The 22,500-nt window shown below is 32.4% G+C and overlaps 1 protein-coding gene across 2 annotated transcripts in view; it reads right to left on the bottom strand.

The window, feature by feature from the left end:
- Positions 1 to 22,500, bottom strand: part of cnnm4a (cyclin and CBS domain divalent metal cation transport mediator 4a) — a 32,605-nt gene that overhangs the window by 3,402 nt on the left and 6,703 nt on the right. Inside the window, exons 2-6 of one of the 2 annotated variants that reach the window (XM_061926666.1) lie at positions 13,920 to 14,063; positions 13,625 to 13,759; positions 10,050 to 10,219; positions 8,865 to 8,961; positions 8,300 to 8,389 (exon numbers count right to left, since the gene is read on the bottom strand). In XM_061926666.1, the coding sequence (XP_061782650.1) occupies positions 8,300 to 8,389; positions 8,865 to 8,961; positions 10,050 to 10,219; positions 13,625 to 13,759; positions 13,920 to 14,063 (636 nt within the window). The remainder of the gene's footprint in view (positions 1 to 8,299; positions 8,390 to 8,864; positions 8,962 to 10,049; positions 10,220 to 13,624; positions 13,760 to 13,919; positions 14,064 to 22,500) is intronic. The other variant, XM_061926667.1, reaches the window with a different exon arrangement.

The raw sequence follows: 22,500 nt of genomic DNA, 5'->3' as shown, positions 1-22,500 counted from the left end.
GTTAAGATTAGGGTTAGGGTTAGGGTTAACATTAGGGTTAGGGTAAAAAAAAAATAAATAAATAAAAAAAAAGTAAAAAAAAAATTAAACATTTTTAAAAATATTTTAATTTTTTTTTAAATATTTAAAAAAAATAAAAAATAAAAAATAAATTAAATTTTTTTTTTTTTTTTTTAATTAAAATTTTTATTTTTTTTTAATTAAAAAAATTTGATTTTTTTTTTAAAAAAATTAAAAAAAAATGTTTCAAGGTAAAAAAAAATTTTCAAGGTAAAAAATGATTTTCAAGGTAAAACATTTTTTTCAAGGTAAAAAATGATTTTCAAGGTAAAAAATGATTTTCAAAATGTTTTTAAATTTTATTTTATTTTTATTTTTTTTAAATTTGTTTTACCTTTTTTTTTTTTTTTTTTTTTTTAAACAATTTTAAACAATTTAAAAAATTTTTAAACCATTTTAACAATTAACCTTTTTTTTTAGGGTTAGGGTTAGGGTTAGGTTTAGGGTTAGGTAATTTTTTTTTTTTTTAAGTTTAAAAAAGCTAAAAAAAAGTTTAAATTAAAAAAATAAAATTAAATAATTTTTTTTTTTACATTTTTAAAAAACTATTGAAATGTTTTTTAAAATTTTAAAAACATTTTTTAAATTTTTTTTAGGGTTAGGGTTAAGATTAGGGTTAGGGTTAGGGTTAAGATTAGGGTTAGGTAATTTTTTTTATTTAAAGTTTAAAAAAGCTAAAAAAAAGTTTAAATTTTTTTTTTTTTAAATTAAAAAAAAAAATTTTTTTTAATATTTAATTTTTTTTTTTAATATTTTTAAAAATGTTAAATTTTTTTAAACTTTTTTAAACTTTATTTTTTTTATTTTTACCCCAACCCTAATGTTAACCCTAACCCTAATCTTAACCCTAACCCTAACCCTAATCTTAACCCTAACCCTAACCTTAACCCTAACCCTAAAAAAAATGTTAATTGTTAAAATTGTTTTAAAAAAATTTAAAAAATTAAAAAAAGTTAACAAATTTTGAAAATTAAAAAAAATTAAAAAATTTAAAAACATTTTTAAAAAATTAAAAAATTTAAAAACATTTTTAAAAAATTAAAAAAATTTGCAAATCATTTTTTTCCCTTGAAAATCATTTTTAACCTTGAAATTTTTTTTTTACCTTGAAACATTTTTTTTTAACTTGAAAATCATTTGTTTACCTTGAAAATCATTTTTAACCTTGAAAATCATTTTTAACCTTGAAAAAAGTTTTACCTTGAAACATTTTTTTTACCTTGAAAATAATTTTTTACCTTGAAAAAAATTTTTTACCTTGAAAATCATTTGTTTACCTTGAAAATTATTTTTTTACCTTGAAAATCATTTTTAACCTTGAAAAAAATGTACCTTGAAAATTTTTTTTTACCTAGAAAATCATTTTACCTTGAAAAACAAAATTTACCTTGAAAAAAAATGTTAGGTTTAGGGTTAGGGTTAGGTAATTTTTTTTTTAAAAAGTAAAAAAAAAGCTAAAAAAAAGTTTAATTTAAAAAAAATAATAATAAAATAAAAATAAATTTTTTTACATTTTTAAAAAAAATTTTAAATGTTTTTTAAAATTTTTAAAACATTTTTTAAATTTTTTTTAGGGTTAAGGTTAAGATTAGGGTTAGGGTTAAGGTTAAGATTAGGGTTAGGTTTAGGTAATTTTTTTTTTTTTTAAGTTTACTTTTTTTTTTTTTAAATTAAAATTATTTTTTTTTAAATATTTAAATATTTTTTTAAATATTTTTAAAAATGTTTAATTTTTTTTAACTTTTTTAAACTTTATTTTTTTTATTTTTACCCCAACCCTAATGTTAACCCTAACCCTAATCTTAACCCTAACCCTAACCCTAACCCTAATCTTAACCCTAACCCTAACCTTAACCCTAACCCTAAAAAAAAATGTTAATTGTTAAAATTGTTTAAAAAAATTTAAATTTTCTAAAATTGTTTTAAATTGTTTTAAAAAAATTAAAAAAATTAAAAAAAGTTAAAACAAATTTTGAAAATTTAAAAAAATAAAAACATTTAAAAACATTTTAAAAAAATTAAAAAAATTTGCAAATAATTTTTTTCCCTTGAAAATCATTTTTAACCTTGAAATTTTTTTTTTACCTTGAAACATTTTTTTTACCTTGAAAATCATTTGTTTACCTTGAAAATCATTTTTAACCTTGAAAATCATTTTTAACCTTGAAAAAAGTTTTACCTTGAAACATTTTTTTTACCTTGAAAATCATTTTTTACCTTGAAAAAAAAGTTTTACCTTGAAAATCATTTGTTTACCTTGAAAATTATTTTTTTTACCTTGAAAATCATTTTTAACCTTGAAAAAAAATGTACCTTGAAAATTTTTTTTTACCTTGAAAATCATTTTACCTTGAAAAAAAAAATTTACCTTGAAAAAAAATGTTTACCTTGAAAAATTTTTTTTACCTTGAAAATCATTTGTTTACCTTGAAAATCATTTTTAACCTTGAAAAAAAAATTTTACCTTGAAAATTATTTTTTACCTTGAAAATTATTTTTTACCTTGAAAATCATGTTTTAACTTAAAATGTTTTTTAATTTTTTAAATTTTTTTAATTTTTTTAAACTTTTTTTTTTTAAATTTTAATTTTTTTAAACATTTTTTAATGTTTTTTTTTAATTTTATTTTTTTTAAATATTTAAAAAAATATATATATATTTTTAAAAATGTTTAATTTTTTTTAACTTTTTATTTTTATTTTTACCCTAACCTTAATGTCAACCCTAACCCTAACCCTAATCTTAACCCTAACCCTAATCTTAACCCTAACCCTAACCCTAACCTTAACCCTAACCCTAAAAAAATGTTAATTGTTAAAATTGTTTAAAAAAAATTAAATTTTCTAAAATTGTTTTAAATTGTTTTAAAAACAAATTAAAATATTTAAAAAAAGTTAAAACAAATTTTAAAAATTAAAAAAAAATTTAATTTTTTTTTTAAAAATTTAAACATTTTAAAACATTTTAAAAAAATAAAAAAAATTTGCAAATCATTTTTTTCCCTTGCAAATCATTTTTAACTTTGAAAAAAAAAATGTACCTTGAAAAAAATTTTTTACCTTGAAAATCATTTGTTTACCTTGAAAATCATTGTTTACCTTGAAAATCATTTTTAACCTTGAAAATTTACCTTGAAAATTTTTTTTTACCTTGAAAAATTTTTTTTACCTTGAAAAATTGTTTTTACCTTGAAACATTTTTTTTTACCTTGAAAATCATTTTTTAGCTTGAAAATCATTTTTAACCTTGAAAAAAAATGTTACCTTGAAAATGTTTTTTTACCTTGAAAATAATTTTTTTACCATGAAAATCATTTTTAACCTTGAAAAAAAAATTTACCTTGAAAAATTGTTTTTACCTTGAAAATCATTTTTTACCTTGAAAATCATGTTTTAACTTTAATTTTTTTTTTTAAATTTTTTAAACTTTTTTTAATCTTTTTTTTAATTTTTGTAAAAAAATTTACATTTTTGGAAATGTTTGTAAAATTTTTGTAAATTTTTTGTTAATTTTTTTTAAAAATGTTTAATTTTTTTTTTTAATTTTTTTTTTTTTTTAAATATCTTTAATTTTTTTTTAAATATTTTTAAAAAATGTTTACATTTTTTAGTTTGGGGACCCTTGACCTGGATGAATTAGAACATCAATCCATATGGAGAACATCCATGATGATTGGTTGGTGTTGGTATGATGAGTCACAATTGGCTAAGGTTAGGACCAAATATCACGGACTGGCCAATCACGGGCAAGATAAGGCGGGTCATTGAAAGTAGCGAGCTAAATCATAACAGACATGCACTCATGTCACATGACGACCAGGGAGTCAGAGATAGAGGGACGCTTCAAACTGACCACTCCAAGAAAAAGAAACGTATTTGAAAATGTCGGAGAAATTCTCTCCCACAGATTAAATTTTCCTTTAGTGATGAAGACGACGTGCAGGAAACTCACAATAATGTGTTCGCTAGGCCATATTAACACACTTTCATGCCATTAGAGAATTTTTTTTTTACTTTTTTTAACTTTTTAAAAACATTTTTACCCTAACCCTAATCTTAACCCTAACCCTAATCTTAACCCTAACCCTAACCCTAACCCTAATCTTAACCCTAACCCTAACCTTAACCCTAACCCTAACCCTAACCCTAAAAAAAAAAAGTTAATTGTTAAAATTGTTTAAAAAAAATTAAATTTTCTAAAATTGTTTTAAATTGTTTTAAAAAAAATTAAAAAGTAAAAAAAAGTTAAAACAAATTTTAAAAATTAAAAAAAAAAAAAAAATTTAAAAACATTTTAAAAAAATTACAAAAATTTGCAAATCATTTTTTCCTTGAAAATCATTTTTAACCTTGAAAAAAAAATTGACCTCGAAAATTTTTTTTTACCTTGAAAATCATTTTTTACCTTGAAAATCATTTTTAACCTTGAAAAAAAAAATTTACCTTGAAAATTTTTTTTTACCTTGAAAATCATTTTTTAACCTTGAAAAAAATATGTTACCTTGAAAAAAAATTTTTACCTTGAAATTTTTTTTTACCTTGAAAATCATTTGTTTACCTTGAAAATCATTTTTAACCTTGAAAAAAAAAAATCACCTTGAAAAAAATGTTTTACCTTCAAAATTAAATTTTTAAATTTTTTTTTAATTTTTTTTAAAACAAAATAAAAAATTTTAATTTTTTTTTAATTTTTTAAAAATGTTTTAAAATGTTTTAAAATTTTTTACATTTTTACCCTAACCCTAATCTTAACCCTAACCCTAATCTTAACCCTAACCCTAACCCTATATAGAGGGACGCTTCAACCTAACCCTAACCCTAAAAAAAATGTTAATTGTTAAAATTGTTTAAAAAAAATTAAATTTTCTAAAATTGTTTTAAAAAAAATTTTTTAAATTAAAAAAATTTAAAAAAAAGTTAAAACAAATTTTAAAAATTAAAAAAAATGTAAATTTTTTTTTTTAAATTTAAAAATTTAAAAACATTTTAAAAAAATTAAAAAAATTTGCAAATCATTTTTTTCCCTTGCAAATCATTTTTAACCTTGAAAAAAAAAATTTACCTTGAAAAATGTTTTTTACCTTGAAAATCATTTGTTTACCTTGAAAATCATTGTTTACCTTGAAAATCATTTTTAACCTTAAAAAAAGAAATTTTACCTTGAAAATTTTTTTTACCTTGAAAATCATTTGTTTACCTTGAAAATCATTTTTTACCTTGAAAATCATTTTTTACCTTGAAAATCATTTTTAACCTTGAAAAAAAAAATTTACTTTGAAAAAAATTTTTTACCTTGAAAATCATTTTTTACCTTGAAAAATGTTTTTTACCTTGAAAAAAAAAATTTCACTTTGAAAATTTACCTTGAAAATTTTTTTTTACCTTGAAAAATTTTTTTTACCTTGAAAAATTGTTTTTACCTTGAAACATTTTTTTTTACCTTGAAAATCATTTTTTAGCTTGAAAATCATTTTTAACCTTGAAAAAAAATGTTACCTTGAAAATGTTTTTTTACCTTGAAAATAATTTTTTTACCATGAAAATCATTTTTAACCTTGAAAAAAAAATTTACCTTGAAAAATTGTTTTTACCTTGAAAATCATTTTTTACCTTGAAAATCATGTTTTAACTTTAATTTTTTTTTTTTAATTTTTTTAACTTTTTTTAATCTTTTTTTTAATTTTTGTAAAAAAATTTACATTTTTGGAAATGTTTGTAAAATTTTTGTAAATTTTTTGTTAATTTTTTTTAAAAATGTTTAAAAAAAGATTTTAAATTTTTTTTTTTTTTTAAATATTTTGAATTTTTTTAAAATATTTTTAAAAAATGTTTACATTTTTTAGTTTGGGGACCCTTGACCTGGATGAATTAGAACATCAATCCATATGGAGAACATCCATGATGATTGGTTGGTGTTGGTATGATGAGTCACAATTGGCTAAGGTTAGGACCAAATATCACGGACTGGCCAATCACGGGCAAGATAAGGCGGGTCATTGAAAGTAGCGAGCTAAATCATAACAGACATGCACTCATGTCACATGACGACCAGGGAGTCAGAGATAGAGGGACGCTTCAAACTGACCACTCCAAGAAAAAGAAACGTATTTGAAAATGTCGGAGAAATTTTCTCCCACAGATTAAATTTTCCTTTAGTGATGAAGACGACGTGCAGGAAACTCACAATAATGTGTTCGCTAGGCCATATTAACACACTTTCATGCCATTAGAGAATTTTTTTTTAACTTTTTTTAACTTTTTAAAAACATTTTTACCCTAACCCTAATCTTAACCCTAACCCTAACCCTAATCTTAACCCTAACCCTAACCCTAACCCTAACCTTAACCCTAACCCTAACCCTAACCCTAAAAAAAAAATGTTAATTGTTAAAATTGTTTAAAAAAAATTAAATTTTCTAAAATTGTTTTAAATTGTTTTAAAAAAATTTAAAAAGTAAAAAAAAGTTAAAACAAATTTTAAAAATTAAAAAAAAATAAAAAATTTAAAAACATTTTTTAAAAATTACAAAAATTTGCAAATCATTTTTTCCTTGAAAATCATTTTTAACCTTGAAAAAAAAAATTTACCTTGAAAATTTTTTTTTACCTTGAAAATCATTTGTTTACCTTGAAAATCATTTTTAACCTTGAAAAAAAAATGTTACCTTGAAAAATTTTTTTTACCTTGAAAATCATTTTTTACCTTGAAAAAAAAATGTTACCTTGAAAAAAAATTTTTACCTTGAAATTTTTTTTTACCTTGAAAATCATTTGTTTACCTTGAAAATCATTTTTAACCTTGAAAAAAAAAATCACCTTGAAAAAAAATTTTTACCTTCAAAATTAAATTTTTTAAATTTTTTTTAATTTTTTTTTTAAAAAAATAAAAATTTTGATTTTTTTTTAAATTTTTTTAAAAAAAATTAAAATGTTTTTAAAAAATTTACATTTTTAATTTTTTTTTTACATTTTTAAAAAATGTTTTTAATTTTTTTTAATTTAAAAAAATAATAATAATTTTTTTTAAATATTTTTTAATTTTTTTTTTAATATTTTAAAAAAAAAATTTCAGTTTGGGGACCCTTGACCTGGATGAATTAGAACATCAATCCATATGGAGAACATCCATGATGATTGGTTGGTGTTGGTATGATGAGTCACAATTGGCTAAGGTTAGGACCAAATATCACGGACTGGCCAATCACGGGCAAGATAAGGCGGGGTCATTGAAAGTAGCGAGCTAAAATCATAACAGACATGCACTCATGTCACATGACGACCAGGGAGTCAGAGATAGAGGGACGCTTCAAACTGACCACTCCAAGAAAAAGAAACGTATTTGAAAATGTCGGAGAAATTCTCTCCCACAGATTAGATTTTCCTTTAGTGATGAAGACGACGTGCAGGAAACTCACAATAATGTGTGCGCTTGGCCATATTAACACACTTTCATGCCATTAGAGAAAACAATGCTCAAAATCATAACTGCTCTCTTCAAATAAGATGTGGAACACACATTTATGAACACACATTAGTTGATGAAAAGTTTTCCTGCACATAACCTTTACCAAGTGTTCCCAAATAGCACAACTTTTTGCCAACATATAGATAGATGCTGGTTTTTTTACTTGAATAACATTATAGGAGTGGGGCAATGAAAAGGCAAACTAAATAAATACATAGAGTGTGGTGTGGGGACCCCTAGAGGTAGTTGTAGGGTGTCCCCAGCTAAATGACAGATAGTTAATAGTAGTATGTGTACTATTGATATCATACATAGATAGAAATGTTATTAAATGCTACTTTTGCTGACTTGTAGCTTAGCTTGCTACATTTCCAAATAGCTCGCCCATCACTGCCGCTAGCAACGTCGGACCTGAGGTCGGAGGTTAAAGTGAAAACAATGAGAGCGTCCTATCCAGCAAGTGGGTCGTTCCACGGGAATAATCAATCAATCATAAACGTTTCAGGTGACGTTTTTCACTTGGAATGCTCAGGTCACTTATCGCCATGGAAACAATGTTTTGCCTGAGCCTGCTGTTGCTCACCGACTCACTACCGCCCTCTGGGGGGGACAATTTGAACATTACAGCGTCAAACGCTAACATTTTGGCTCACACTTGCTGGTGGTGGACAGAGATGATGATGATGATGATGATGATGATGATGATGAAGAGTGACCCCCCCTCCCTTAAAGTTACAGGAGGGTGGTGGGAGGGGAGGGGCATGCGAGTGTTTACCTGGGAAACGAGAGAACACTGAAAACCTCTTAAGAGAGAGGCGTCTCGGAGGGGGGGACGCCACTGATGGGGAGAGAGGAGGGGTGACGGCTGGGCAGGAGGGGGGGGAGGGGGGGAGAGAGAGAAAGAGGATTTATTTGTTTGGTTGTGTAGCTCCGCCTCTCCACTCCAATCTCATGAATAATTCATGAACCTCGAAAGGGCTCACATTCTGGACATTTCATTAGGTACACCCTGGCATCACTTCCAGAACAAATCCACGAGAGTGTGTTCATGAATAGGTGCACGCCTGGCGTGTGGTAAGGACGACCTTTGAACTCCCGGGACTATCTTCAGCGGCGGATTAGCAGCCGTGCTGACGTCAACATGGCAAATGTCGGGGGAAGTGAGCGGCGTGTCACAGGAAGTGCGGAGTGAGGTCATCACAAACAAAGTAGATGTTTTGCATATTTGTGGGAAAGGTGCTCATTAAACTCTGCTGCTCTGCATTGACTACATGTCTTATCAAAGTGTGTGTGTGTGTGTGTGTGTGTGCGTGTGTGCGTGTGTGTGTGTGTGCACTCACCTAGTGAAGGCATGCTGAGCGCCATGACACCATAGAAGGAGAACGGCCCCGTCTCAAACTTCATGTTCTCATTTCCTGCCTCCACCTCCACTCGACCCTGAAACACAAAGGCGTGCACACACACACACACACACACGCACACACACACACACACACACACACACACGCACACACACACACGCAGAATAAATATTGTAGCAGAAGGTGAGGTGTGTTCTTACTGAAATTGACCCCAGCATCAATCTTCATGGGCCTGCAGGTGTCCAGAAAGTTCTGGAAGCCTCAAGTGTCTGCCTAAGGTTTTGGACATGGTTTGTACCTAATAAAGAGGCCAACGGTCATTAGTGTTCCTAATAAAGAGGCCAGGTATGTGGCAGGTGGGCATTAGGGTACCTAATAAATAGGCCAATGAGGTGTCAGGTGGGCTTTAGTGTACCTATTAAAGAGGCCAACGAAGTGGCAGGTGGGCATTAGTGTACCTAATAAAAAAGGCCAATGAAGTGACATGTGGGCATGAGTGTACCTAATAAAGAGGCCATGGAGGTGGTAGGTGGGCATTAGTGTTCCTAATAAAGAGGCCAACGAAGTGACACTTGGGCATGAGTGTACCTAATAAAGAGGCAAAGGATGTGGCAGGTGGGCATGAGTGTACCTAATAAAGAGGCCAAGGAGGCGGCAGGTGGGCATGAGTGTACCTAATAAAAAGGCCAACGAAGTGACACGTGGGCTTTAGTGTACCTAATAAAGAGGCCAAGGAGGTGGTAGGTGGCCATGAGTGTACCTAATAAAGAGGCCAAGGAGGTGGCAGGTGGGCATGAGTGTACCTAATGAAGCGAGATGGCAGGTGGGCATGAGTGTACCTAATAAAGCGAGATGGCAGGTGGGCATGAGTGTACCTAATAAAGAGGCCAAGGAGGTGGCAGGTGGGCATGAGTGTACCTAATAAAGTGAGGTGACAGGTGGGCATGAGTGTACCTAATAAAGCAAGGTGAGCAGCGGTGCTCAGGTTGCACGCCTGAGGTCACATGACCCACAGGTGTCTCATCAGGTGTCTGTAAGGTGACATCTCCCTTTCAGGACTCCCACCCCGGCAGCCCTTCCCCCTCCTGCTGGTCTGGGTGGCCCATTAAGAGAAGCTGTCAACAAGCTCCGCCCCCTGCTAGTGTACCTGGCACACACACACACCTGCAGGATGAGCACAAAGTAGTCCACAGGTTTCCCTCGCTGGTACAGGAAGTGCTGCGGCGTTCGCTTGTCGTTGTCGTTGAACTTGAGCTCCTGGACCACGTCGGGATGTCTGAGGATCCTCAGCAGAACCTTCTCGGTCACGTGGAAAGCAGCAAACAGGCTGACCTCTAGGGGGCGCACATCAACACTTGTGTTCATGCCAACAGGCTGACCTCTAGGGGGCGCACATCAACACTAAATGTGTTCTGCCAGTTAACAGGAAGTCTGCACAGGGCCCAGCCCTTATTTTGAGTGCAAAATAACAAATTATATTCGTATCAGTGGCGGAGCAGGAAGGGGCTAGGAATACATTCGTGGTAAAATGTAATATGAGGTGACCTTTTATTAATTAATTGACATTTTATATACATTTATAAATCTTATTGACACAAAATAGGCCCCGTGTTATTTGCGTATGGAAAGCGGCGGCCCAGAGTTTGGAGCAAGTCTAAGGATTATCGTAGCTTAAAGAAAATATGAATGTAGAATATTAAGTGCTGGCATGAAAGAGAAATGTTAGACTAGATTTTCTTCCATGAATGCATAGATTTAAATGCATTATTGAAGTATAAAGACCATTTTAAAGGAGGAAAAAACTGAAGTTGTGCTGCTGGGCAACAGTGATGCTCTGCTGGACTTGGAATTTCTTAAGAACTCTGGACGTCCCACAGCCACTAGCCTTGGAGTCATATTTGATTGTTTTATTCTATTATATTGATTTGTTTTTATTCTATTTTATTGATTTGTTTTTATTGTTTTAATATATTATATTGTTTTGTTTTTATTGTTTTATTCTATATTATTGATTTGTTTTATTGCTTCATTCCATTTTATTGTAGTCTTTTATTATTGTATTCTATTATACTGATTAGTTTTTATTGTTTTATTTCATTTATTAGTTTTTATTGTTTTATTCTATTATATTGATTTTTTAAGTGTTTTATTATTTTTTGTTTTGCTTTTATTGTTTTATTCTATTATATTGATTTGTTTTTATTGTTTTATTCTATTTTATTGATTTGTTTTTATTGTCTTATTCTATTGTATTGATGTATTTTATTATTCTATTCTATTATATTGATTTGTTTTTATTATTTTATTCTATTTTCTTGATTTGTTTTTATTGTTTTACCCTATTATTTTGATTTGTTTTTATTATTTTATTCTATTTTCTTGATTTGTTTTTATTGTTTTATTGATGTCTTGTATTAATTTATTCTATTCTATTGATTTGTTTTTATTGTTTTATTGATGTCTTATATTAATTAATTCTATTATATTGATTTGTTTTTATTGTTTTAATCTATTATATTGATTTGTTTTTATTGTTTTATTCTATTTTAATAATGTATTTTATTGTTTTATTCTATTATATTGATTTGTTTTAATTGTTTTATTCTATTATATTAATTTTTGTTATTGTTTTATTCTATTTTATTGATGTCTTTTATTATTTTATTCTATTCAATAGAATTTTGTAATTGTTTTATTCTATTTTAATGATGTCTTTTATTGTTTTATTCTATTATATTGATTTGTTTTTATTGTTTTATTCTATTTTATTGATGTCTTTTACTATTTTATTCTATTGATTTGTTTTTATTGTTTTATTCTATTTTAATTATGTATTCTATTGTTTTATTCTATTATATTGATTTGTTTTTATTGTTTTATTCTATTTTATTTATGTATTTTATTATTTTATTGTATTAGATTTATTTTATTTATTTATTCTATTATATTGATTTGTTTTTATTCTATTTTATTGATTTGTTTTTATTGCTTGTCCAGGGTGTACCCCGCCTTCCGCCCGATTGTAGCTGAGATAGGCTCCAGCGCCCCTCGCGACCCCAAAGGAAATAAGCGGTAGAAAATGGATGGATGGATGGATGTTTTAATATATTATATTGTTGTTTTTATTGTTTTATTCTATATTATTGATTTGTTTTATTGCTTCATTCCATTTTATTGAAGTCTTTTATTACTGTATTCTATTATACTGATTAGTTTTTATTGTTTTATTTCATTTATTAGTTTTTATTGTTTTATTCTATTATATTGATTTTCTAAGTGTTTTATTATTTTTTGTTTTGTTTTTATTGTTTTATTATATTTTCTTGATTTGTTTTTATGGTCTTATTCTATTGTATTGATGTATTTTATTATATTATATTGATTAGTTTTTATTGTTTTCTTCTATTTTCTTGATTTGTTTTTGTTTTATTGATGTCTTATATTAATTTATTCTATTCTATTGATTTGTTTTTATTGTTTTAATCTATTATATTGATTTGTTTTAATTGTTTTATTCTATTATATTAATTTTTGTTATTGTTTTATTCTATTTTATTGATGTCTTTTATTATTTTATTCTATTCAATAGAATTTTGTAATTGTTTTATTCTATTTTAATGATGTCTTTTATTGTTTTATTCTATTATATTGATTTGTTTTTATTGTTTTATTCTATTTTATTGATGTCTTTTACTATTTTATTCTATTGATTTGTTTTTATTGTTTTATCTTATTTTAATTATTTATTTTATCGTTTTATTCTATTCTATTGATTTGTTTTTATTGTTTTATTCTATTTTATTTATGTATTTTATCGTATTAGATTTATTTTATTTATTTATTCTATTATATTGATTTGTTTTTATTGTTTTATTCTATTTTAATTATGTCTTTTATTGTTTTATTCTATTATATTGATTTGTTTTTATCATTTAATTCTATTTTATTGATGTCTATTATTATATTCCATTATATTGTTGTTCATTGTTTTATTCTATTTTATTGATATCTTTTATTATTTTTGTATTGATTGGTTTTTAACGTTTTATTCTATTTCATTATTGTCTTTTATTAAAGTTAAAGTACCAATGATTGTCACACACACACACACTCGGTGTGGCGAAATTATTCTCTGCATTTGACCCGTCACCCTTGATCCCCCCCCCCCTGGGAGGTGAGGGGAGCAGTGAGCAGCAGCGGTGGCCGCGCTCGGGAATCATTTTTGGTGATTTAACCCCCAATTCCAACCCTTGATGCTGAGTGCCAAGCAGGGAGGTAATGGCTCCCATTTTTATAGTCTTTGGTATGACTCGGCCGGGGTTTAAACTCACAACCTATTGATCTCAGGGCGGACACTCTAACCACTAGGCCACGTATTGTTATTCTATTATTATTATTTGTTTGTTTAATAATAATAATAATAATAATAATAATAATGAATTAGATTTTATATCACGCTTTTCTATTATTAGATACTCAAAGCGCTCAGAGAATTGTTTGTTTTATTTTAAATGCTTGTAATTGGATTACTTTTATTGTTTATTTAAGCTGGGGATCGAACCAGGGACCCTCAGGTTGCGGGCACGGCCACTCTTCCAACCGCGCCACGCCGTCCCCAAAGGGGATTGGATTGGATTTTGATATTCTTGTGTATTTGGACTTATTTACTGTAATCAGAATATGGCACCAGCTGATAGAACGGCACACACCTGCCGTGGAAAGGGGGCGTGGTCTCTCACCTGTGGCCAGGAAGCGATGAGCGGCCAGCATGAGCTGAGGAGAGATCTTGGCCTTGCTGTCGCCCTCGTGTTTGAACGCCGAGAAGTCGCGCTTGTTCTTGTTGGCGTCCACTCGCTTCTTGTTGCGGTTGTCGGCTGCACGGGAGGGAAGGCAAACTTTAGGAAACTCTCATCGATCTCATCCCGGGATCAGGAAATCCTGCGTGGTGGAAAATCCTCAATCCGATCTGGTCGCTTAGCAACCAAAGCAGCTTTTCTCCGTCTACATCTGTCAAAGAGTGAAGTGCTGACTCACTGTACATGTCCGACTCGTCCAGGATCTCCGACTTGATGATCTCCTCGATGACGTCCTCCAAGGTGACCAATCCCAGCACCTCGTAGAACGGGTCCCCCTCCCCCTCGTTGTTGACCTTCTGGACGATGGCCAGGTGGGATTTACCTGGGGACATGAGGGAGGAACAGGCGTCATGGCGGAATACTTCCCTGAGTACACTTCAATAAGTGTACTAAATGCACACTTCTCTCCTTTTCAACGGTCAATTGCAACCACTCCAATTAGCCCCTCCCCTTCCGCTGCATAGCCCAGATGAGTGTGGGTAGTACACTCAAGTCCTGAAAGTGTACTGCATGTTGCCGCTGTTGGAATAATTGTTTGTGAGTTATCACTAAGGCTGCAGCTAACGATTATTTTTCTATCGATTAATCTATAGATTATTTTTTTTTCGATTAATCGGTTAATCTATAGATTATTTTTTCGATTAATCTATAGATTATTTTTCCTTTTACCGATTTTTTTTTTAATTTAAAATGTAGATGAAAAAATAAATGTTGGCCAGTTTTTTCAAAAGGCATGACTTTTATATACAAAAAAAAAAGTATGGCCACTCAGTCCACATTGACAACAACATGACAAAATATTCTGTAACAATGTAAACATTTAAAACTTTTAACATTTAACAAAATTAAAAGTAGCTTATTTGCTTTTTAATGTGCAAATATAAAAGTAAACATCCAGTGCAAATCTTAATATTCTGCAATAGTATAAGCATTTCTAAAGTAAAAGTATTGCTTATTTTGCTTTAAAATGTGCAAAAATAAAGATAAACATCCAATACAAAAAAGTGCAAAACTAAATATTCTGTAACAGTGTAAACATTTCAACAAAAGTAAAAGTATTGCTTATTTTGCTTAATAACACAACAATGATAGTATGATTAAAGTGAAAGTTAATTGTTGGTTTGTACATAGTATATGTAACTGTTAATGTTGTAAAAGGTATTTGCACAACTAATTAACGTTAGCGTTAAAGAGGAGCGCGTCTTTGTAAACACTGAACAGGCACGCCAAACGCGCCTCTCAGAGCGAAACAGTGTTTTAGTTTATGAATTTACAACGCAGATACAAATGACACATTCATGATTTTGTGTAATGATGACAATGTATACTCACGCGGACGATTGACTAGTTGATGGTGATGGCAAGAACGCTGTCGGGTGTTTTCTTTTCAAATGTTCCTTCATAGCCGTTGTGCTGCTATGATAGGCCATTTCCGCTCGACACAGTGTGCATACAACAACTGTCAAGTGTTTTGCTTTTTTCGCTGTGCTTATCCCACACTTGAAGGGATGTACCAATGCTGAATGTGGCTTCTGGATTTCACTCAAAAGACCAGACCGTAGTTACTTTTTCCTTTTATTTTCCTTTAGTTTGCAACAGTTTTTCCAACCAAGAAACAGCTTATTTTTTCTTCTTTAGTCTTTTTAGCAGTCTTTAGCAGTGTTAATAGACTTTAGTTTCTTTAGCTGTCATTAGCTGTCTTTAGTAGCCTTTAGTAGCCTTTAGCTTCTTTAGTAGGTGAAAAACCTTTAAGGACAAAACACCACAAGATTAACATGCTGTAAAAAATCAATCAATTATCAATCCCATAATTTACAACTATTAATTAGCTATCAAACTCTTAACCATTAAACAAGTGCAAGAAAATGGACACATCTTTTCCCTTTAAGTTAAAACAGATTTTAAATAAATTGTCTCAACATAAATGCACCAAGATACATATAAAATACATTTAAACCCAGAAACACAATAGATAAATGCAACAGAAAACCCAATATGCAAATACATAAATACCTAACCAATTAACCACCTATTTAGATACATATTTAAAATCCATATTCAATATAAATATATTATTAATTTAGCAGTGAAACACTCAATCTTAAACGCTGTCTACTGGTAGAAAAATGCCCCTTTTTCTACGCCCTCACCAACAGCCAATAATCCAACACAGTTAAATCCAACACTTTAAATTGAGCGACTTCACCCTCCTGATGAAGCAAACTGCTCCAACATTTATCAAACTAAGCAAAGAATATCAACACTAAACAACAGTTACATAACACACTGTGTGTATTTAGCCTCCAGACTAAGCATGCTACATGCACACAACCCCCCCCCCCCTCCCATCTCACCAGCGCAACAGGTGCGCCACACCCACAAAGAGAAATATTAAATCTTACATACTTTTGGCACAACTCTGGGTTATCTGTAATGAACTAAACCTTTTTCCACTCTGCGCTGGCGTCTTTTGTACTCCTTGATTTGACACAGCGGTCTAATTACCGGGCTCGCGCACCAGCAGATGAGACGGGAGCGCGCCGCGTTATACCTGCGCGCGAACGTAAACTGATCGGCTCTGATTTTATAAGCCGACTGGCCGAAATAATGCCGAATTATATACATTTGTTTATTGAAATACTCCCACACTTTTGACGACTTTTGGCGTGCTTTTTTTGCCTCGCTCGCACCGCTCGCATCATCTGCTTTGCGCTCCGCCATGACGGCAGTGTGACGTAAATATGCGACGCGTCGAAGCATAAAAACGACGTCGACGTATTTACGTAACCGATGACGTCGACTACGTCGACGCGTCGTTTCAGCCTTAGTTATCACAAAAGAAACGTCGTATTATGAATGCTGTCTTTCCAGGCCTAACAAGAGGAAGAAGGCTCGTGAAACGCCACCGTGACTTCAACACGGACAGATGGCAGGATCTGCTCAACTTCCAGAGGAACTCTCTTTGAAGTGTTAAAACGAACTCTCTCTGAAGTATTTCACAAACTCTCTTCCAACTATTTGGTAACCGAGGTCGACGCTATTTACGACCCGCTGCCCTCTTGAAGTCGCTGTGGTCAGGAGACGGGAGGGGTTATCCATTGTCCTCCAACACCTGCCCCGGCTGGATCCAGGAAGAGCCCAAGCCCGAGAAATCCCACTTCTTGGTCTTCAAAGCGACCGAAAACAATGACTGTTTTACATACTTCCCATTCCTGCTGTGACATGTGTTGGTGCGTGAACATTGAACATCTGAATAAATGAGGAGACGAAAACCTTCTTCGTCAGAGCGTGGTGCAGGACCGTACAGAGAGTGCAGTGGCCATGTCTCTCCTCAATATTGAGTCCAAATTGAATTCTGTCTCTGTTTGATTCCTTGCCTTTTGTCTTGTTTAATAGATGTCCTCAGTGTTTGAACGTGACAGCCGCCCTTTAAGTACACACTTATGTACTAAAGAGACAAAGGGTACCAACTGAGACAAGGTTCTCATAAAAAAAAAAGTTTTTTAAATGAGACTTTATGTCAATAAGACATACTATTTTTTGACTATAAACACTTTTTCACTTCTTTTTACACTTCCATTACGGCCCGTGGCTAATTTTTTAACAATTGTTAGCATTCTAATATTAGCATGCTAGTTACTTGACAAATGATACCAGTTAGCATGCTAGCGTTTCTATTATTTTTCTATCTAATTTTGTAGTCATATTTTGGTACTCAATTCATGCTAACACTAGCATGTTAAACACATTTTTCAGGTACAAACCTCACAGTAATATATTTTGGAACATGCATGCATGTTATAGTTAGCATTTTAGCATGCTAGCTTTTTTTTTTTTAATACCGTTACATCCCTAATAGTGTCATATATTTTGGTATTTCATTAATGTTAACTGTAAGCCTGCTATTTTTAACATGTTAGCATAGTACTGTTAGCATGCTAGCTTTTATTTGATATTGTTACATCCCTAATAGTGTCATATATTTTGGTATTTCCTTAATGTCAACTCTAAGCGTACTATTTTTAACATATTAGCATAGTACTGTTAGCATGCTAGCTTTTATTTGATATTGTTACATCGCTAATAGTGTCATATATTTTGGTATTTCATTAATGTTAACTGTAAGCCTGCTATTTTTAACATGTTAGCATAGTACTGTTAGCATGCTAGCTTTTATTTGATATTGTTACATCCCTAATAGTGTCATATATTTTGGTATTTCCTTAATGTCAACTCTAAGCGTACTATTTTTAACATATTAGCATAGTACTGTTAGCATGCTAGCTTTTATTTGATATTGTTACATCGCTAATAGTGTCATATATTTTGGTAATTCATTAAAGTTAACTGTAAGCCTGCTATTTTTAACATGTTAGCATAGTACTGTTAGCATGCTAGCTTTTATTTGATATTGTTACATCCCTAATAGTGTCATATATTTTGGTATTTCCTTAATGTCAACTCTAAGTGTACTATTTTTAACATATTAGCATAGTACTGTTAGCATGCTAGCTTTTTTTTTGATAGACTGACCATACGTCCTCTTTCCCCCGGACATGTCCTCTTTTGCGGGGCTGTCCAGTCTGTCAGGGCGGAGTTTCTTAAATGCCTCAAATGTCTGGCATTTTTGAGTTAGGGTTGCGTGTATTTTCAATGTACGTTCAGGGTTAAGAAGGGGTTAAAAACAAAACAAACAGCAGCATTGGTGAGGGAGGGGCAGAGACAGAGAGAGAGTGAGAGAGTTATGATAAACGCGCATGCGTCGCCAGGCTCTGCTTTTTATCCATAGATTTATCACATTTAATTTTTTATTATCTATAGCAGGGGTGTCAAAAGTGTGCCCCGCAGGCCATTTGCGGCCCACAGCTAATGTTTTAAAGGCCCACGCCACATTCTAAAAATACTATTAAAATAAACAAAAACATAACAAAAGTGAAATAAAAAAAGCTTCAAGGTGAAATGTAATTTAGAAAAAGCTGCAATGTTGACTAATAAAACAAAGCTGCCATTGCTCAAAACATAATATTGAATCAAAATCACATCAAATATTCCACTAAGAAAAATATTTTTGGTGGAAGATTTTGCATATTTTGTGTGTTTGCCATTAAAAAAATAGTTTTGTCTGACAAAAAAGGGCGGAAAACGAACAAACAAAAAAACAACATAAAAAAACTAAAACATTTTGAAATGAGGGATGGATGTGAAAGTTGATGTAGACTCCAGAGATTTAAATATAAAATGTATGTATGCCCTGGCACACCATTATCATCATTTCATCACCCAAGCAAACACTTTTTACACTTTTATACTGAAATAAATACACCTACAACTTATCAAATAAAAACATAGAAAAAACTGCCAGGAGTGGTAAAGTTTAGATCAGGGGTGCTCATTACGTCGATCGCGAGCTACCGGTCGATCTCGGAGGGTGTGTCAGTCCATCACCAGCCAGCCATTAAAAAAAATAGTCCTAAAAACGAGCGATCATAAATCTTCACTATGACGTCACTTTTCGTGCCGGCTCATTAAAATTACCGACTGGAAGGCGAGAAACACTTTATTTCAACAGACTCTGGCGCCGTACCTGTCGTCAAAACTCCAAAGACCGACTGCACAGTTGCACAATAAAAGCGCTGCTTCATCCTGCCTGCGCTACCAAAATAAGAGTCTCAGAAAGCTGGCGTGCACAAGCTAGCAAGCTACGGAGTTTGCCGACAATGTATTTCTTGTAAAGTGTATACAAAGGAGTACGGAAGCTGGACAAATAAGATGCCAAAAACCAACCACTTTCATGTGGTATTGGACAGAAAGGAGGACTTTTTTTCTCCTCCATTCGAAAATGCGGACGTTATCATCACCACTGTCTGATTCCTATCAATGCAAGTCATCACAATCAGGTAATACACCAACTTATATTCTTGTCTTCATGAAAGAAAGGTATCTATATGTGTTAAACATGCTTATATTGTCTTTAAACACCTTTAACTTGTAACAATATTAACTATATGTGTTAAACATGCTTGTACTATCTTTAAACACCTTTAACTTGTTAACAATATTAACTATATGTGTTAAACATGCTTGTATTATCTCTAAACACTTTTGACTTATTAACAATATTAACTATATGTGTTAAACATGCTTGTATTATCTTTAAACACCTTTAACTTATTACCAATATTAACTATAAGTGTTAAACATGCTTGTATTATCTTTAAACACCTTTAACTTGTAACAATATTAACTATATGTGTTAAACATGCTTGTATTATCTCTAAACACCTTTAACTTATTACCAATATTAACTATAAGTGTTAAACATGCTTGTATTATCTTGAAACACCTTTAACTTGTTAACAATATTAACTATGTGTTAAACATTCTTGTATTATCATTAAACACCTTTAATTTATTAACAATATTAACTATATGTGTTAAACATGTTTGTATTATCTTTAAACACCTTTAACTTATTAACAATATTAACTATATGTGTTAAACATGCTTGCATTATCACTAAACATCTTTAACGTGTTAACAATATTAACTATGTGTTAAACATGTTTGCATTATCTTTAAACACCTTTAATTTATTAACAATATTAACTATATGTGTTAAACATGCTTGTATTATCATTAAACACCTTTAACTTGTTAACAAAAACATATGTTTCATAAATAAGTAAATATAAATGATATATATGAATGAGGTAGATCCCCACGACTTGATCAATTGAAAAGTAGCTTGCCTGCAGAAAAAGTGTGAGCACCCCTGACTTAGATCCATGAAGAAAAGAAGAAAGAGTTTATAACTGAATACATTTACATATGCATACACATTTGTCTTCTTTTTTTAATGAATTAAGTAACGTTTATGACAACCTTTTTCCAAAACACAATATAGAATGTGAGATATAACAGGATAATGCATACGTTTATCTTTTTTTTTTCCACAACGCTTACAAAAAAGTGGAACCCCAAAAATGTACTGTAGGACCCCATTTTTATGACTTGATGGGGTCCCTGGGACCTTATTTTGAAAATTCCTAGCGCCAACACTGCTGTCAACAGAGGAGAAAAAATGCTTGATTTAAATAAAGATATTATTAGTTAAAAAGCTCCTCGGTGGCAAGGCCCCAGGGGTAGATGAGATCCGCCCGGAGTTCCTTAAGGCTCTGGATGTTGTGGGGCTGTCTTGGTTGACAAGACTCTGCAGCATCGCGTGGACATCGGGGGCGGTACCTCTGGATTGGCAGACCGGGGTGGTGGTTCCTCTCTTTAAGAAGGGGAACCGGAGGGTGTGTTCTAACTATCGTGGGATCACACTCCTCAGCCTTCCCGGTAAGGTCTATTCAGGTGTACTGGAGAGGAGGCTACGCCGGATAGTCGAACCTCGGATTCAGGAGGAACAGTGTGGTTTTCGTCCTGGTCGTGGAACTGTGGACCAGCTCTATACTCTGGGCAGGGTCCTTGAGGGTGCATGGGAGTTTGCCCAACCAGTCTACATGTGTTTTGTGGACTTGGAGAAGGCATTCGACCGTGTCCCTCGGGAAGTCCTGTGGGGAGTGCTCAGAGAGTATGGGGTATCGGACTGTCTGATTGTGGCAGTCCGCTCCCTGTATGATCAGTGCCAGAGCTTGGTCCGCATTGCCGGCAGTAAGTCGGACACGTTTCCAGTGAGGGTTGGACTCCGCCAAGGCTGCCCTTTGTCACCGATTCTGTTCATAACCTTTATGGACAGAATTTCTAGGCGCAGTCAAGGCGTTGAGGGGATCTGGTTTGGTGGCTGCAGGATTAGGTCACTGCTTTTTGCAGATGATGTGGTCCTGATGGCTTCATCTGGCCAGGATCTTCAGCTCTCACTGGATCGGTTCGCAGCCGAGTGTGAAGCGACTGGGATGAGAATCAGCACCTCCAAGTCCGAGTCCGTGGTTCTCGCCCGGAAAAGGGTGGAGTGCCATCTCCGGGTTGGGGAGGAGATCTTGCCCCAAGTGGAGGAGTTCAAGTACCTCGGAGTCTTGTTCACGAGTGGGGGAAGAGTGGATCGTGAGATCGACAGGCGGATCGGTGCGGCGTCTTCAGTAATGCGGACGCTGTATCGATCCGTTGTGGTGAAGAAGGAGCTGAGCCGGAAGGCAAAGCTCTCAATTTACCGGTCGATCTACGTTCCCATCCTCACCTATGGTCATGAGCTTTGGGTTATGACCGAAAGGACAAGATCACGGGTACAAGCGGCCCAAATGAGTTTCCTCCGCCGGGTGGCGGGGCTCTCCCTTAGAGATAGGGTGAGAAGCTCTGCCATCCGGGGGGAGCTCAAAGTAAAGCCGCTGCTCCTCCACATGGAGAGGAGCCAGATGAGGTGGTTCGGGCATCTGGTCAGGATGCCACCCGAACGCCTCCCTAGGGAGGTGTTTAGGGCACGTCCGACCGGTAGGAGGCCGCGGGGAAGACCCAGGACACGTTGGGAAGACTATGTCTCCCGGCTGGCCTGGGAACGCCTCGGGGTCCCACAGGAAGAGCTGGACGAAGTGGCTGGGGAGAGCGAAGTCTGGGCTTCCCTGCTTAGGCTGCTGCCCCCGCGACCCGACCTCGGATAAGCGGAAGAAGATGGATGGATATTATTTATAAAGCAAGTTCGAGTATCATTGGCAAATTTTCACCTAGTCCCGGCCTTGGCACGCAAATATGTGTCCTCTTTTTGGGATTTCAGAATATGGTCAGCCTACTGTTACATCCCTAATAGTGTCCAATATTTAAGT

The sequence above is a fragment of the Nerophis lumbriciformis genome, linkage group LG32 (genome assembly GCF_033978685.3).
Source record: "Nerophis lumbriciformis linkage group LG32, RoL_Nlum_v2.1, whole genome shotgun sequence".
Classification (NCBI taxonomy): Eukaryota; Metazoa; Chordata; class Actinopteri; order Syngnathiformes; family Syngnathidae; genus Nerophis; species Nerophis lumbriciformis.
Note: the sequence above shows the minus strand (reverse complement) of the source record. Positions and strands in the feature narration are given on the sequence as shown.